At 42.4% G+C, this 16,429-nt stretch overlaps 1 protein-coding gene across 1 annotated transcript in view; it reads left to right on the forward strand.

Moving 5' to 3' along the window:
• SCIN (scinderin) overlaps positions 1-16,429 on the forward strand; it is a 267,773-nt gene that overhangs the window by 223,282 nt on the left and 28,062 nt on the right. Inside the window, exons 10-13 of the mRNA XM_085630790.1 lie at positions 436-526; positions 4,127-4,297; positions 6,476-6,653; positions 8,467-8,588. Coding sequence (XP_085486916.1) covers positions 436-526; positions 4,127-4,297; positions 6,476-6,653; positions 8,467-8,588 — 562 coding nt within the window. The remainder of the gene's footprint in view (positions 1-435; positions 527-4,126; positions 4,298-6,475; positions 6,654-8,466; positions 8,589-16,429) is intronic.

Below are 16,429 nucleotides of genomic sequence, written 5' to 3' on the forward strand. Positions count from 1 at the left end.
GCCGTGTGTGGGCTGGAGTAGGGCTTTGACTCCACATGCACCAGTTGCAGACTGCTATGTATCGATTTGTGGCACACATTGCATGCACAAGCAGTTTTCAGTACCACTGCAAACTCTCAGGAAGAGCAGTCTTTTTTTCTTCGGGCACGTATCCCCTACTCGTCGCCAGATGTAGTGTCTTCCCCAGCCCTGGAGCATGCAAATGAAATACGCCACACAGAAGCTGCAGTCAAAAACTTCTTTATTCTTCAGCATACACTCACACACTGTGCATTGTCTCATACTCAACATTAAACACACCCTAACACCTCCCCGCATATGACGTAGTCCCTGTTCAGAGTCCACCCAAGAACCACGAGGGTCTTGGTGCCTATAACATCAAAATGCTACGCGCATGTGTGTTTCTAATGCTGCTTCTTTGTTTCTCTTCCCCAGGCAAGGAATGAATGCAACAAGAGATGAGCTGACAACATCCGCCTTTCTGACTGTGCAGCTTGACCGCTCCCTCAATGGAAACGCTGTCCAGGTATGTGTCTGCAGTAACACAAACGTAGACTTACGACTCCATTACAAGTTTGATCTTAATACAATTTTGTTCAGAAACAGGAATTTTGACCCAAAATGAATTACGAGTCCTACAGCATAACTGCATTTGGCAAACACTGCATATACCACATTGGTTTCTGGGGACAAATCCTTTAAGTCAAACCTGGAGAACTTGTTCTTGGATATAGGTCTGGAATTACAGTTTCAAATGCAGAAATTGATTGTGTAGCCCATTTTTCCATACATTATGCCAAATTCCACTAGAACCTCTAAGGGATTTATAATGCCTATGTCGTTGCAAACCTGGCATTACCAATACAGCAGGTATCAGTAATGACAGATGTGAGATTACCAGAAGCCTTAATACAGTGGGACTTTGGCCACTCTTACTGAGGGACTGTAAGAGAAAGCCCTTTAGAAGATCTCAGAGAACTGCCAACAACAACGGATCAGAGAAAAAGAAACATGTATCAATATATGAAATGCAAGGCTTTGTATAAAGAACAAAGGGCGCTATGAGCCTGAATCAGCAGCTATAAATACATCATAAGGATAACACGTTAAAATTAAAATAAAAAACGGTGATCATCCCAGCAACTGGGACATACAGCAGTGTAACAGCTACACATTTTCTCAATGAAATCTGCTGTCGAGTGTAACGTTAAACGTGTCCAATCGTGAGATGTTCCTGTTCCAGATTTCACCACCAATCCGACTCTGCAGGGATTATGCCAGGTAGGTGGGTGCACAAATGTAGGGATGGCGAGTAGGGAGGCCCTCTACAGCGGTAGAAGGGTATGGCGACCTTGTGACTTGTGACCTTGAAAGGTCATGTTGAGCTAGGTTCTCAACAGTGTATCTATCCTCAGACTGCAGACATGTCACTGTAACACACAGCAAGCTCCCCGGAAGCAGGCTGGGCATCAGCTGACAGCAGCCAGGTAGAAAGGGAGATGAGCTGAGAAATTAAAATAAACAACAATCTATGGGAATTGCAGCATTTCCTCTTACGGTGACCTGAAAAGTAACACAATCTATGAAGTAGTATCTTCACGAAACGTCTGGGGTGAAGGTGATGCATTCATTCAGAGGGCTAATGGAAGGCTTTCCTGGAATCGAAACCTCAGATGGAAGGACATTACCTCTGTCAAGTGACTCATTTTGAAGGTTACACTATAACTTACAATGGTAAACCTTACTGTGTTTCGGATTATTGCTTATTAACAACTCCTGGCAGCTTCTGCTGTACTCACTGCCCTCTGACCTCTAGCAGTCTGGTCTGTATGGATACTGATGTCTGTAGGGCGGCCAAAATCTGCATTCAAACTGGGCTGCAGAGGGACAGTCACGGGGTCTCCCATTCAGCACCACAGGCTCAGTTAGTTATTGGTGATTTAATTTATTTATACAACTCTTCTCTTCCCATCCTCCATTTGGATATCTTTCTCTCACCAGGGATTCATTCTTTGCTGGTAGGTGCTTTTCGCTTCTTCACTGCGATGATTGTTCTTGTTAATCGGAATGTGTCTGTGCTAAGAAACCGTTAGGCAATTATTCGTGATCAAAGACTGCAATGCTTGTTGGAGTCAAGCACCAGACATCACAGCTCTATCCAGGTAGACCCAAAGGGCCAATGCGTGCCAAGTCAGCGTATCCCTTTCTGCGGGTTTTCCTGTGCGTATATTGTGCAAACCATCGAGGATGGCCCAGGGATGCCAAGACTTTCCTCTGTTTTCTTGTTGGTGTTAGGGGGCAACCTTCCATCCTTACAACCATTTAAAATGTACAGCTACTGAAGGATACTGAATTTGAACAGGACCCTCATTTTCCAGTTCAGCTGTGAACTTTGTTAAGGACATGAGACATACATTTTTCATGTAAATCTTCTTTACAACTTCTATCAAGAAAGTGAGATTAGGATTAACAAAAAAATGAATTCCATCGCTGATTTCCCAGGAAACAGCCCTTTAATTATACTCCAACCTGTTTAGTCAGTCCTGGTGCTGCTCTATCTGGAAATACCGAAACATCATCATCTGCTTCCTGGCAACTGACCCAGTCTTACTAAGGCCAAGCCAGCAGCTTTGAAATTAAGACCAGCCCTATTATGGAGCCTACGTGTGGGGATATATATATATGCAAAGTGTCTTTCATAGCCTCCACACTTACCTTCACAGCTCATTAGGAAAATCAGGGTTTGGGTTTTATGCCAAGACAAGAAGGCTGCTGTTTTCCATCTTTAAACTGCATTGCCCAGCAGCCAATAAATATTCTCAGTTTGAAATACTGCAGCATGGAGCCTGGCATCACCAGGGCAGTCTTGCCAAGAGCCTCCTCACTATGTTCTAGGTTGTGCAAAGATTTACAGCTGCAGATTGAGTTTAGCAGGGTGCATTTTCTGCTCTACAAAGTTTGGTTTATGGCCAGAACAAGAGGTGGCATGCTCTTTCCCACCCTGTGAAAGCGGGCACCCTCATTACAAGTTGCCCTGTAATTCTAATGGGGCCAGTAATGGAATTTTCAATATTTATTGTCACTTTGTGGATCCTTTGCATTTCACCCATGCTTCTCATTTACCTGGCGAGAAGTGAAGGATTACCAGAAGAATTGGATGCAGCACCTCTAGATCTCCCAGTAATTCCCCATTTCTGAGGGAAAACTCAAAATGCACCTTGTAATGGTTGCTCCTATTATCAATAACTGCTGGCAATGATTCCCATAATCAGGCAGATTGTCATCAATGCGAACAATAAACTGGAGTGTGCATGGGGACATTGGTCGATGTGGAAATCTACGGATGTGTGTAAATGTTCATGTTTAAAGTGTTCCCTGGAACATGGCTGGACTCATCCTGGTTGATAGGGGCCTCAGTGTTACCCAATGATCTGGTGAGGGTCTAAAAACAGCCTTTGAGGGCCCTTTGTGATTTCTCTTACCAGCATTCATTTACATTGTTACATGGTGTCTCCAATCAAGGTATAGGATATATTTTGTGTTTGAGAATCTCCCAAAAATTATTGCATTTTTAGATATAAATCTATCATGCATAGGTTTACATCTTCTCTAAACGTTGTGTGAATTGTGTCGTAACATTTTAAACTCTGTCAAAAAATATTCCAATTAACATAATGTGCTTTTGCATTTCTTTATTTGCTGTGTATCTCACTCCAAAATAATATTAAATCATGTGAAAATACACAAAGTGTAAAATTAGTGATGAACGGTAAGAGAAAAAATTATTTATGGAAAGGAGTAGAGAGTGGATAATTAAAACAAATTACAGCAGTTTTGTGAAGTGCGGTCTCTAGGTTTCCATAAAAATGCAGTCCATCTTCAAAGCAACAAAACGTGTCCCCTTGGCGAAGTTAGACCCAGCATGCTTGAGATATTCTTACAAACATGTCAAGCTCTCATCTAGATGCCAGAGAAGGGTAGGCAAACTGCATGTAAACAAATGTCAGAAATGTAATGAACATGCCACAAAGCAGTCTGCTGTTTACCTTATGGATGCTTTCTGTTTCTTGCTATTCTATACTAAACGTGTGTTTGTTCTTTTTTTTACTTTCCATGCCATGCTCAGGTTCGAGTCTCCCAGGGTAAAGAGCCTTCACACATGCTGAGCTTGTTTAAAGATAAACCACTCATAATTTACAAAGACGGAACATCAAGAAAAGGAGGTCAGGTCCCTCCTGCTGCTGTACGCCTGTTTCAAGTTCGCAGGAACCTGGCATCCATCACCAGGATAGTGGAGGTATGTTTTTTTCTGTTGAATATGGAAAGATAATAGAAAGAAATATTTCTACAAAAAACCAAAACTCAAGAGCAAAAATAAAAATATTTTATTGGCATACTTTGTTTACTTATTAAATGGAAACATCAAATCCAAAAGGTTGGCTCACCAACTAAGGGCCTTCTGTAACAATGCCTGAGGCCTGAGGGAGGAGCTAAACAGATTTGAAGTCCTTTGGAAATATGGATTCCAAATGCAGCATGCTCTCTGGACAGAGGATGATCCTCCCACCTGGCCGATCTTCTACCCAGGTATTATTCATGCCAGTATTGCATCAGAGGATGGCAGAGATGCTGGTGGTGACAGGATATTAAGAAGTAGAAGAAGTTTTCACCCACGTTGCCCATCTCTCCCTGACCTACTGGCTCTAGACTAGATTTTGCATTGTATGAGAAGTTTTCTTTTTTTTTCTTGCCACTCTACGTTAAGTCCCTTAATTTCTCCGAAACTACTGAACAGAATTTAAACAAATCCAAAACAGCACAATCTATGGAGCAAGATCTAGCTTCCTGTCAAATTTGGAGTAATTTTATTTCAGCATTTATTGCTGTACCCCTGCCTAAAGAAGTCTATGGAAAAGGCATGAGAGTTTTATGTTTTGGGAACCCCCTCCCTTTTTTCTCGGCTATATATATATTGCCATGAAGCAGTTCTTTCTTCCTGTGGAGATTCCCCTTCTCCCACACCCCTACAAAGCTTTGGGTGCTCGGATCTCCTTCCTACCCTGAAAAGCGAGTTCCTCCAGCATTTTGCCGCATTCAATCTTTGTTTTTTTACAGGTTGAAAAAGGGTCAGAGAGGAATTTGTGAATACCAACAACCTAATGAGTTTGCAGCTATTCACAAACACTTGAAGGAAAACCACAACTTAAACCTTACACTCCACACCTTTTGAATGGAATTTATTATTGCATAACTATTCTCTGCCCGGGTGTACATCTAAAAAGTAGTACACCATTAATATTAACAGGTATCCTTTTGTGGGTAGCAGTCAGGCATAAGCGGAGCTGCTTTGGCTGCAGATGTAAGGTGTAAATGGTTTGTGAATTTGTATTAAATATTTTAGCAGTGGCATTAGTCAACCGTTGTGGGGATATCCCAGTGTTGACATTTCACAGCACAGAGATTCATTGGTCTTCCTCCACAGGTGAGGTCGTTTTTCCTCAATCATTTAATGAATACAATAAATAAATAACACATCAATAGATTTTAACCAACAGCGCAACCATTGTAAAGTTCATCGAGGCACAACAATAAAATATTTCAAACAATTGTATCCTTGTAGCTGCTAAATCAATTGACTTAGCATGTATTCATTATAAATATTTCAGAACAAAAGAGAATTTCCAGTTTGAGGTGATAATTGATCAAATAAAAAGGAGCACCAAAGTACATGTTTGGTTAGTTTCAGCTAATAACGTGTTTTTTATTAACAACTGTGGTAGTGTGTTTCACATTGTTGTAGTACAGATTTCTGTGATACAACAATAGAATGGGCACATTTCTATGACCGAATTACTAAGATTAGAATAACAAAGACATTTCCATCATTACACTGGACAGGAATATGTATTGTATTATACCAGGAGTAAGATGTAATGAAACAAATGGTATTTGCCTGACATGAACCTCATTCTGCAACCACCAAAATCTAAAGGTACAAATCAGATGTAGCCATATCTCATGTGGGTTCTTTCCTATAATTCACTGACTAGTTTGCTTTTTTCCAAGATACACAAAACGTAATTTGGGTGATAGGCTATGCATGTTTTGAGACACATTTTGGGAAGTAATTTTTAAATTAAATGTCTTTGTTCATCGTCCCTCTTTTTAAAAATAGCTTTTTTTTGGCTCATTCTGCTGGCAAGGGATACCAGCCCCTTCCGAATGTCAGCTGTCTTACCAGAATGATTAAAATAGACTATTCGAGTTTTGATTTGTGGTTTAGAAAATGCTCTCTAGATTCAAAATGTTTGTACAGTTTGTTTTATATAATTGCCACAATGGGTTACATGTTATAAATTGTAAACTAATTAAGACCCTACATCACAAGAAAGAACCAATAAGTCTACATATACTCTGTCTTTTTACATTTGAACCTTTATTTTTATATTGACATATTTTATTTGTTTTATCCTAGGTTGATGCAAAGGCAATGTCACTGAATTCGAATGATGTATTTGTTTTAAAACTTAAAAATAACTCTGGATACACCTGGATAGGGAAAGGAGCTAGTAGTGATGAAGAACATGGGGCTCAATATGTAGCCAATGTATTGAAATGCAAACCCACTAGAATCACAGAAGGCCAAGAACCAGGTAGGCATTGCATTTCTTATCTATTTCATGTAGACAAAGTTTAACTAATCATTGGAAGTAGACGTGTTCAAATGAAATAGCTGATCTCTACTATATCACCTGTGCATCTAATCGCAAAGTACTTTGGTTCTATGGCACTATTCTCCATGTAAGTACCTTTTCTCCCATACACCCTTTCTTCCTGTCCATAGTACAGATCAAGGTATTTGATGAAATGTGTACTTCTGTTAAACAAGTGCATGGTCTGTTCTTTACACTGTCCTCCTCACATTGTGAAATACATTGCTTGTAGCATTTCCAGAACTGTCATCCACTCTTAATGACGTATGCGTTTTGTCCTTCAGACCCTCCCTACTTTAGTCATGTACTGGACCTCTCTGCTTCTTCTACCCATACCGATGTACCTGATCTACCTTACGATCACAGCATATTATTATTAAGAAGGGCTTAGTCTGTCGAACACTCTCCATCCCTACTTTTCAATGGGTCAAAGATGTTCTATCCTGGCTGCTTCTCAACCTCCCACATTTCCCACTCCTACATCCACTGTGATGATGTACTTGCTTCCTTCTGCCGACCACTGACCTTACTTTCCATACTGGTATGCCTAGCCTGCCTTGCAAGGTCCCCATACTGTCATAGTGAAGTAACTTGTTTCTTTCAAATGTCATGTCCCTTGAACCTTTAATTTTATACCTTTTCTGTCCTGAAGTCTCATCGTACTCCATAGTGAAGAGCATGTTTTTCACACCCTGGACCCACCCGCAGTGAAATACCTGGACCCCCCCCCCATAAAGCTTTCTCTTTATTCTGATGTAGCTGGTATCTTTTACGCACTCCTCATTCTCTCACTGGGCGTCCTATGGCACTCACTTTCACCGCACTCCACTTCACTAGCACAGATTTTATGCTCGTCCTCCATAAGCACATAATCTGTATTTTTCACACATCATATCGTATACTTTATCAGACTACCTGAATTCTCTTATAGCAATGTCACTGGTTTGACTGTAAACAAATGCATGATTTGATTTGTAATACATGCACTGCAAACAGATTTGCATTGGTGCTATTCAATAAACAACTTTGAGAGAGCAAAACTCGTTTGGATCCTCTGAATGGAAAATATTTTCACACATTCCCAAAGACAAGCAGATAAGGAAAGGAAACTAGTTGTTAGAGTGTCTGCTACTTATTTTGATATCATAAAAATGCAGTTTGTGGGTCAAACTGATGTTTTTATGAACCAAGTCATCCTTTTAGGAAATATGGACTAATTTTACGAGGAATTTAATAATATTAAATATGATGTCATTTGAGATATTATCAATTATGTCATTAATAATGTTATTTAACGTGCTATGAGTGATGTACGATATAGGGTCATAAGCAGTGCATGGCAGGGGTGCAAGTTATAGTTAGCTCAGTAAATTATAACTGGTGAACTTCAGTGTTTTGGGGAATTTATACATTATTTTTACCTTATGTCAAAACCTAACTATAACATCTCTAACCTTTGTTTTTATCAGTGCATGTCAGTTTTTTTTACTGTAAGTAAGATCTTATTAACATACCTAACTAAAACATCACTTTAAGCAGCAGATTTTTTCAGCAAATTTCAGTTTAAAAAAAACAAAATCCTGCAAACTCCTTCAGCTGTGCATATCGAGGCATTGCCCTCAGGGGCATCTCAAGATAAGCTCTCTTCGGGCCACAATTACATTGATTTCTTCACTCGTTCTACCCCCTTAGTCTTTTGAGTCTTTTTGTATACCCAATGCCAATAAAGAGCTCACTCTTTTGATGTTCACAGAGGAATTTTGGAAGGCATTAGGAGGTAAAACTGAGTACCAGACTTCACCTCTACTCCAGTCTAACCTGGCTGACCACCCACCGCGACTCTACGGATGCTCTAACAAAACAGGAAGATTTATTGTGAGTATACTCCAATGGTTCATCATAGCTTTTTGTGATGTTCTCTGCTTGCTCTGTTCAATCTAAAAAACAGTAAGTGGCACTGTGCCATGATTTTTTTATTTAAAGATACCTGAATAACAAAAAAATTATGCCATCTTCTTCAGGAGGCCCCTAACGAATCCTAGTTATAGGATGTCCTAATATTCATTTATTTACAGAGCTTGTTAGGCATTTTGCAGAGCTATTGGTATCCATACATGAGGGTGCATTGTGAACGAAGGCAGGGCGAAAAAGATCCAGGCTACAACTGTGTTAGTAACTCAAGGTTCTTGGAACCGTAATGAGGAAAGTGTTAAGGGCTTTGCTAAAGGTATTGAGAGTGGGAGTAGATCTTCAATACAATGATGTTGTAGTTGCAAGCCCTGCAATTTTCACAATATTAAGGTTTGCAATCACAGAATCACATTTCTTAAATTACCAAACCGTTTTGAGATTCGGAATTACTTTCAGAACACAAAAAGAGTTTTGAGACTCGTTCTGAATTGCAATTATGGCGGGGGTGTAAAAGTGGAGTTCCCTCTTAATTACAAATCACAATGAAGTATCAGTGGTTTGAAACACAAGTCGTTGTGGCAAACCCTTGAACATTACCTGCACCTCAAAGGATGTGGCACTCTGTTTACAAAGGGAAAGCTGGCCTCGTTGGACAGCTTACCTTTTAGGAATTGTTTTGGGTGGCGCCAGGGGAAATAGACTGCCTACTTCCCAATGTCTTCCCAAATTGGAAACTTTTTTCCATCGGTTCTTTTTAGGAACAAGGGCTGCATTTTTTTTTTAAATGTGAAAATGGTGGCCTATTTTAAAAAAGAAATAATACTAAATCTATTCTTTCTTGCAGGGCACAATCCCTTTGTACCCAACCACAAAGTGCTGCAAATTATCTACCTGCGTAATTAATACTTGTTAAGCAGGTCATTCTGTCACACTCTGCAACTGGTCATTTTGTGGTGTGACCTATGATTACATATATTGCACTGCAAAATGAAAGCCAGGTCAAAAAAAAAACTGGTGCACTATTTGTACAAATATACTATTTTGACCTGTGTTTTAGGACATCGGCTCCCAAGTGTCCATTACTGTATATTTAGCAAACCATGAAATTCACAAAGTTGTTGCAAAAAACATCATATTTATTTATTTATTTGTGTATTTTATAAAGCGCACAGCTGCCCCAACGGGGCGTCCCGGCGCTAGAAAACTCAGAAACCAGAGAGCAAAGGGGGATAGCAGGCCTGATTTAAGGGGGAAAGAGATGAGTTTTCAGGTGTTTACGGAATACAGATTCAGTAAGGCAGGTGCGAAGGGCAAGCGGAAGCTTGTTCCAACACTGAGTGGCACAGACCTGAAAGGTTTTTCCACCTGCTCGAGTACGCTTGAATCGTGGGGTGTCCAGGAAGAATAAAGAGTTGGAGCGTAAAGTCCTGGAGTTAACGTAAGGTCGCAGGGTGTTTTTCAGATGGGCCGACCCGTTGCCTTTGGACGCACGAAAGGCCAGCGTCATAGCTTTGAAGACACATCTTTTGGCAATGGGCAGCCAGTGGAGTTTACGGAGGAGAGGGGACATATGGTGTCTAGCGGGGACTTTCTCCACCAACCGTGCTGCAGCGTTTTGGACCGTCTGAAGTTTATGACAAAGGGATGCTGTAATACCAAGATAGAGGGCATTGGCGTAATCAAGGTGAGAAGTTATCAATGCCTGGATCACCGTCTTGCGGCAGTCCGCTGGTAAATAGTTGATGAGCCGTTTAATTGTCCTGATCTTTGCAAAGCAGGAGGCTGCAACTGTTTGTACCTGGGTGTTAAAACTGAGGTGGGTGTCCCAGCGTACTCCTAGGTTTCTGACCGAGTCTTTGGGGATGGGAGCTTGACTCAGATCAACTGGCCACCATAGGCTAGAATCCAGGGGGGATGGAGAGTTAAAAAACAAAATCTCCGTTTTACCTGCATTGAGACGGAGGGAGTTGGCATCCATCCAGGTAGAAATGTCTCGAAGGCAGGTTTTCAATGGGTCAAAAGCAGAAGCAGAGGGGGTATTGAAAGTGAAAAGTAGCTGAATATCGTCAGCGTAGGAGATGGATTTAATCCCAGACTGAGCAATCAGCTTGGCCAAGGGAGTGAAATAAACATTAAATAGAAGCGGGCTCAGAGAGAAGCCTTGTGGAACTCCCCATTTGAGTGGTCTGAGGGGGGAAGTGTAGGGAGGAGTGAAAACCTGCTGAGAACGGTCCGAGAGGTAGGATGAGAACCATTTCAACACAGCACCACCCAGACCTAAGTCCTCCAGCCTCCCCAGCAGGGTCCTATGAGAGACGGTGTCAAATGCCGCTGAAAGATCCAGCAGCACTAACACCGCCCTCGACCCCTGGTCGAGCGTCCATCTCACCGAGTCAGCCATTTCAATAAGGGCCGACTCTGTGCTATGGCCCGACCTGAAGCCATGCTGGGATTCATGGAGGAGACTATTGGATTCGATGAAATTAGCCAACTGGGAGTGCACCAATTTCTCCAGGATCTTAGCTGGGGCAGGCAGGAGAGAAATAGGTCTGTAATTACTGGGAAGGTCCGGGTCCAGATTAGGCTTTTTGAGGATGGGGACCAGAGAGGCAAGTTTCCATTTGGCAGGAAAGCTGCCTGTTCTGAGGGAATCATTCCAAATAAGATTCAGGTGAGGGTTAAGTAAAGAAGCAAGTTTTTTGTATTGCTTAGCTGGCCAAGGATCATTCGCGGAACCTGACTTACATTTAAGTAGTTCGGCCAGGGATTCTGCCTCAGAGACGGCTGCAAATTCGAGAAAGGTAGACACCGGTGGCAAGAAAATTATGGGTTCCTCTTCCCTTCCTTCAGAAGTGGAGGTGGGAAAAGAGGAGTATATGGTCTCAATTTTGTCCTCAAAAAATTGAGAAAGTTTATCGCAAAGTGACTGTGAGGCAGGTTGAGTGCGTGTCAATGCGTTAGGATCTGTAAAAGATCTAACTATATTGAAGATCTCCCTAGCGCCGTTGCTGGCGAGTTTGATTCGAGAGGCCAGATAATCCCGTTTACGCTCCTCAATCATTCGGCGATATTCTTTAAGAGCTATTTTATAGGTGATTTTACTGTCCGTAGTATAGTTCTGTCTCCAGAGGCCTTCGAGAGATTTACAAGAGGTCTTTTTCTGTCGGAGCTCGTCAGAGTACCAGGGTGCTGAGGGTACAGCCCTATGGGTTTTAATAGGCTTGAGAGGAGCAAGAGCATCTAAACCCTGACCGATCCATGCATCCAAGTGGTCAATCTGTAGATCAAGATCAGGTGACAAACCTGGTTGGGTGTTTTGTAGGTGTTCCAGGAGTGATTCAGAAGTGATCCGACTCCAGTTTCTGCCAGATATTTTGGGGATGATAGCGGGTCTAGAATGGCAGGGAATACCGATCTCAAAAGGAATGAGGAAATGGTCCGACCAAATAACCGGGGTAGGGGGGGATGCCTGAATAGAAGGTAAGTTGGAGCAGATCAGATCCAGTATATGACCCGCTTTGTGCGTGGGTAGGGTTATTATTTGGGCAAGATTGCAGTCCGCTAACATGGAAATTAAGTGATTACTATGCGAACAGGATACGTTGTCAACATGGAGGTTAAAATCGCCTAGAGCGGTAAAATTAGCATAGAGTGTACTAAGCTGGATGATATAGTCCGCCAGAGCCGGTAGGTGAGCAGTGTTGGAATGAGGGGGACGATAAATAAGAATTCCCGAACAAGAGCAAGACGGGGAAGTTAAGATACTAAAAAGCATGCCTTCAATACAATCGATTTGGTCGTAAGAGGGGAGGGTAACCGTCCATTTGGACTTATGGATTAAGGCGACACCACCTCCTGAAGAGCCGTTAGACCGGTTGGCGCAGCTGATAATATAGCCCTCCGGCAAAGCAAGGGTGATAGCGGGGTTGGTGGTGTCGTTCAGCCAAGTTTCAGTTAGAAAGAGCAAGTCCCAATTGTTGTCCCGGAGGGACTGCCAAATATCGATGGCATGTTTGCTCAGCGATCTACAGTTAATCAGTGCAGCTCTGAGGGTCGGGAAGGACTGGGCACCACGAATGGAAGCGGGGTGCAGATCGTGCGTTGTGCTGCAAGTGTGGTCTAAGGCAGAGAAGGAAAAATTACAGACTGTGCAGGCAAAGGCCTGGCTCTGAGCGTCAAAGGCGGGACAAGGGCCGGTCACGAGGAATGGAGGTCTAATAAGACAACAGCTCGGCCCGAGTATATTTCGCGGAGATATGGCTGATGAGACGTGGAGAAGTCCCTGCCACGGACACGGCCTGATCGCGGACGAGCGCAGACGAGCTTGCCTTAAGCGCGACTTCGGCGCGCCCGCTGCGCTCGTCCGCTGCGCTTCCGATATGTACACATCTATATAGTAAGGGAAATACGTACAGGGGGCGTGTCCTCCGATTGGGCGTGTCACTGACTGGGCGTGAGGGGAGGCAGGTGGAAGATGACGGCGATTTCCGTTGCCAGCGCTCGCACCGCTATGCAAGATCGAGTGACAAGGGGAAGGAAAAGTGAGTATTAAAAGCAGTTTCCTAACGTTAGAAGTGCAAGCGTTCAGGCGCTGATAGCTGCTGATAGCTGCCTACTCCCGGCTGTGCCTCAGGAGGTTCCAAAATTAACATAAGTACCATTAACTTAAGTTTCATAGGAAACACAGTAGGAGTACTTTTGTGGCAAAATGTTTTCATCGCTAGTAAACTGCAGCTCTATCATAACACATTTGCTGAGTGTTTTAGAGTGGGGCATCAGTAGGAACCATTACATCAAGCTGTAGCACACCTGAATCGCAAAGGTAATACCTAGGATAGAAGTATTACTTCTGAAATTACTTATTTTATCACCTTGGTTAGCCAGCCCCAACACTGCCGCTGTTGGAGGTGCTTACATGATCAGTTTGAGCATGTCCCCTTTCTCATCATTGCTCATCATGGTTCAGGCATTTTCCCATCTGCTCGTGAGGCAAAGGTGGAAGTGTAGATGTCGGATTTACCTTCTTCCGCTAATGATAGGTCACCAAGGGAGATACTGTAATTAAATAATCAGCCCCACCAATGCCTCAGTGGCCCCACTGTAATGCAGGTAGTCATACGATTTACATTACATACATGAACAATGGATGTCAGGCCATTTTTTAAATATATGCATGCCTGATCTTACCAACAAAGAAGTAATAACTTTTGTGGTATCTGCTATAAATCTGACCTTTGATTATGTCATCCAGCTACAAAGATATTACTAGTTGCCATAATATATTAATCACTGCATGACTTTTAAACAAGCACTTGGTCAGACAATGGCTTTTTTGTACATTGCTGACGAATAAATGGTGTGCATTTTTTCCCACTAAGTAATTTGTTTTAGGTCTGGCAATAGACAGCTTCCGTTTTGGAGGCAAGGCATCATGTTGGCCCCATAAACAATAAGCAACAATGTGGACATTCTCGTTCGGGGATCCAAAAGTGAAAATGACAGATTGACATATACAGGAATGATCAAGAAAAACCATTAGGTTTTTAAAAGAACCCTCACCCACTAACCTAGTTGGTGGCATGCTTCATCATTGGGTTCCCAGCTGAGCTGCCTAGTGCAACCCAGCTGTGCTGTGACGCCTGAATTACAGCAGAGCGTTTTTTTTGTGTGTGTAAGGAGAAAGTACTAGACAACTCAAACGATAACGCATGGCTAGAGCGGTCCACTATGATGCTGGAGAGCCAGGGTCGAGTCTGGCAGGAGACTCAAACATCCTGTGATTCTGAGCAAATCACTATCTCCCTGTACCTAAAAATGAATGTGTCCATCTGTAATGCAAATGGTGCTCTTGTAAAGCGATCTTATACCTTTGTGTCGAGTTTGCGCAGTATAAAATTGTAAAAAAAAAAGAAAACAACAAAAAAAGCCATGTAATATAGAGGAAGGAATTTTGATCAGCCCTCTTAAGCTATTGGCTTGTTTGGATTCGCCCACTTAAGGCCTTGGCATGCTGAGCTGTTAGTCATGTATAGGATGAGTCCACCACATTTTGCATATGAACACTTTTTGGCTTTTGAAAGTGGTGATGGGACCAGAAAGCAATCCCTCTTCATCCATAAAAATTAAGAACAAATAAAATACAAGCAACTGAAGTAGCCGCCTGCAAGTGCCCATTGCTCTGGCTTTGGAAAAATTGGAATAAGTGGCACTAACAGCAGTAGCACACAACCCTGCTGTGAATAGCAGTGCATCAGCCAAAGTGCCAAAAAGGCCAGATGTCGGTTTTTAGTTGGCAAGATACAAATCTTACCAAACACATATTGGTGACTCTCAAGAAACCATCCTTCTGCCCCAGAATGAATAAAAAGTCCTGCTGCCCCAGAAGTCAACATGAAACCAGTGCTCATGCTTTTTGTACGCTTTTGTAAGTCTTGTGAATAATCGTTCGTAGGATCCTTATGGTCCCTATCGGACCCCGTAGTCTAGTGTTTTAAGTGATTGGGTGTGGTTAATAAAATTCATGTACAGTACCTTTCAGTTACCGGCTACACTCCGAGAAGTAAGTAGGTGTAATCAAGAGCTTTGTGTGTGGCGTAATTCATTTAAATGCAACCGGGCTGGGGAGGATGCTACCACTTTAGTGTGTTGTCCTACGTGGGACACGTATGACAGACATGGGTCCCATGAACACTATGTCACTGGCACCAAGCTCTACCTGGCTGATGAGCCCTAACAGTCCTGGGTAGCCTGTGTACAGGCCAGGAAGGACTTGGCTTGGCAGTTCGAGCTGGACTGCTCCCATTGGAACAGGGTCAAGACTGATTTGCATATAGCTGGGTCCAAACTGAGGTAGCATGTTATGCAATATAACGATGGATATGGATGCTGACTTAGTAACTACCAGTGGCTGAGATTAATTAATATATTCCATCTATCACTTTTTTGTATACTTTAGTGGTACTCTGTACCTGACAGTACCTGCCCATCTAAAGCACTGGTCAGGAGACTACACAATGCATCCCAGAGATTGTTATTCGAGTCTCAGTATCTAGACCAGTATCCCCAGCTCTAGCTCGGTGGCTGGTAGAACATTCTCATGTTGGGAATCCATGTCTTCACTGTGTTTTCACTTACTAAACTGCCTTCATTTAGCACAAGAAAGACCTAAAAAGAAATGTGTTATTTTATATTTAATTTTGCATAAAGATACAGGGTTCTGCATGTAGTGTTATTAATTTGTAGTGTTTATAGAGTGTCATTCATTTCCAATGCGCATCGCAAAATGCACAATTTTGTTCTGTATTTACAGCTCTTCCGAAATTCACTACTAATGTAACTATTTTTCCTGATTGAAAGCCGGTTCTGGTGGCTTAATGGGCTAATGTGTTCACTGTAGGGGCCTGTGTTCAGCCTCATGGTCACAGGTTCAAATCCCAGTGAGTTTACTAAGTCTTTCATCCTTCTGAGGTGGATAAAAGGAGCACCACTGACCTGAGTAACTGTTATTCAGCGCCAAGATACCCTTGAATGAACTTGTGCACTTTACAAATACATATGCTATGTTTAAGTGCCTGGTATTTACTATACTGAGTCATGTTCAATATACCGGGGGAGTGGCGAGGTGGGATCCGGTTCTCAGAGTCTTGCTGCCGTGCTTCATGTCCCTCAGTGTGTTGAAGTGCATGACTGTCACACTAGAGTTAGTCTTATTGTGTGCCTCGTGAAACAGTGAGTAAATGTAAACGTACCCTGGTGTCAGTGGGTGCATGAATAAGTGTCAAATGTGAAGTAGTACGAGTGAGTGC

This window comes from Triturus cristatus, chromosome 10, assembly GCF_964204655.1.
Source record: "Triturus cristatus chromosome 10, aTriCri1.1, whole genome shotgun sequence".
In the NCBI taxonomy this organism is placed as follows: Eukaryota; Metazoa; Chordata; class Amphibia; order Caudata; family Salamandridae; genus Triturus; species Triturus cristatus.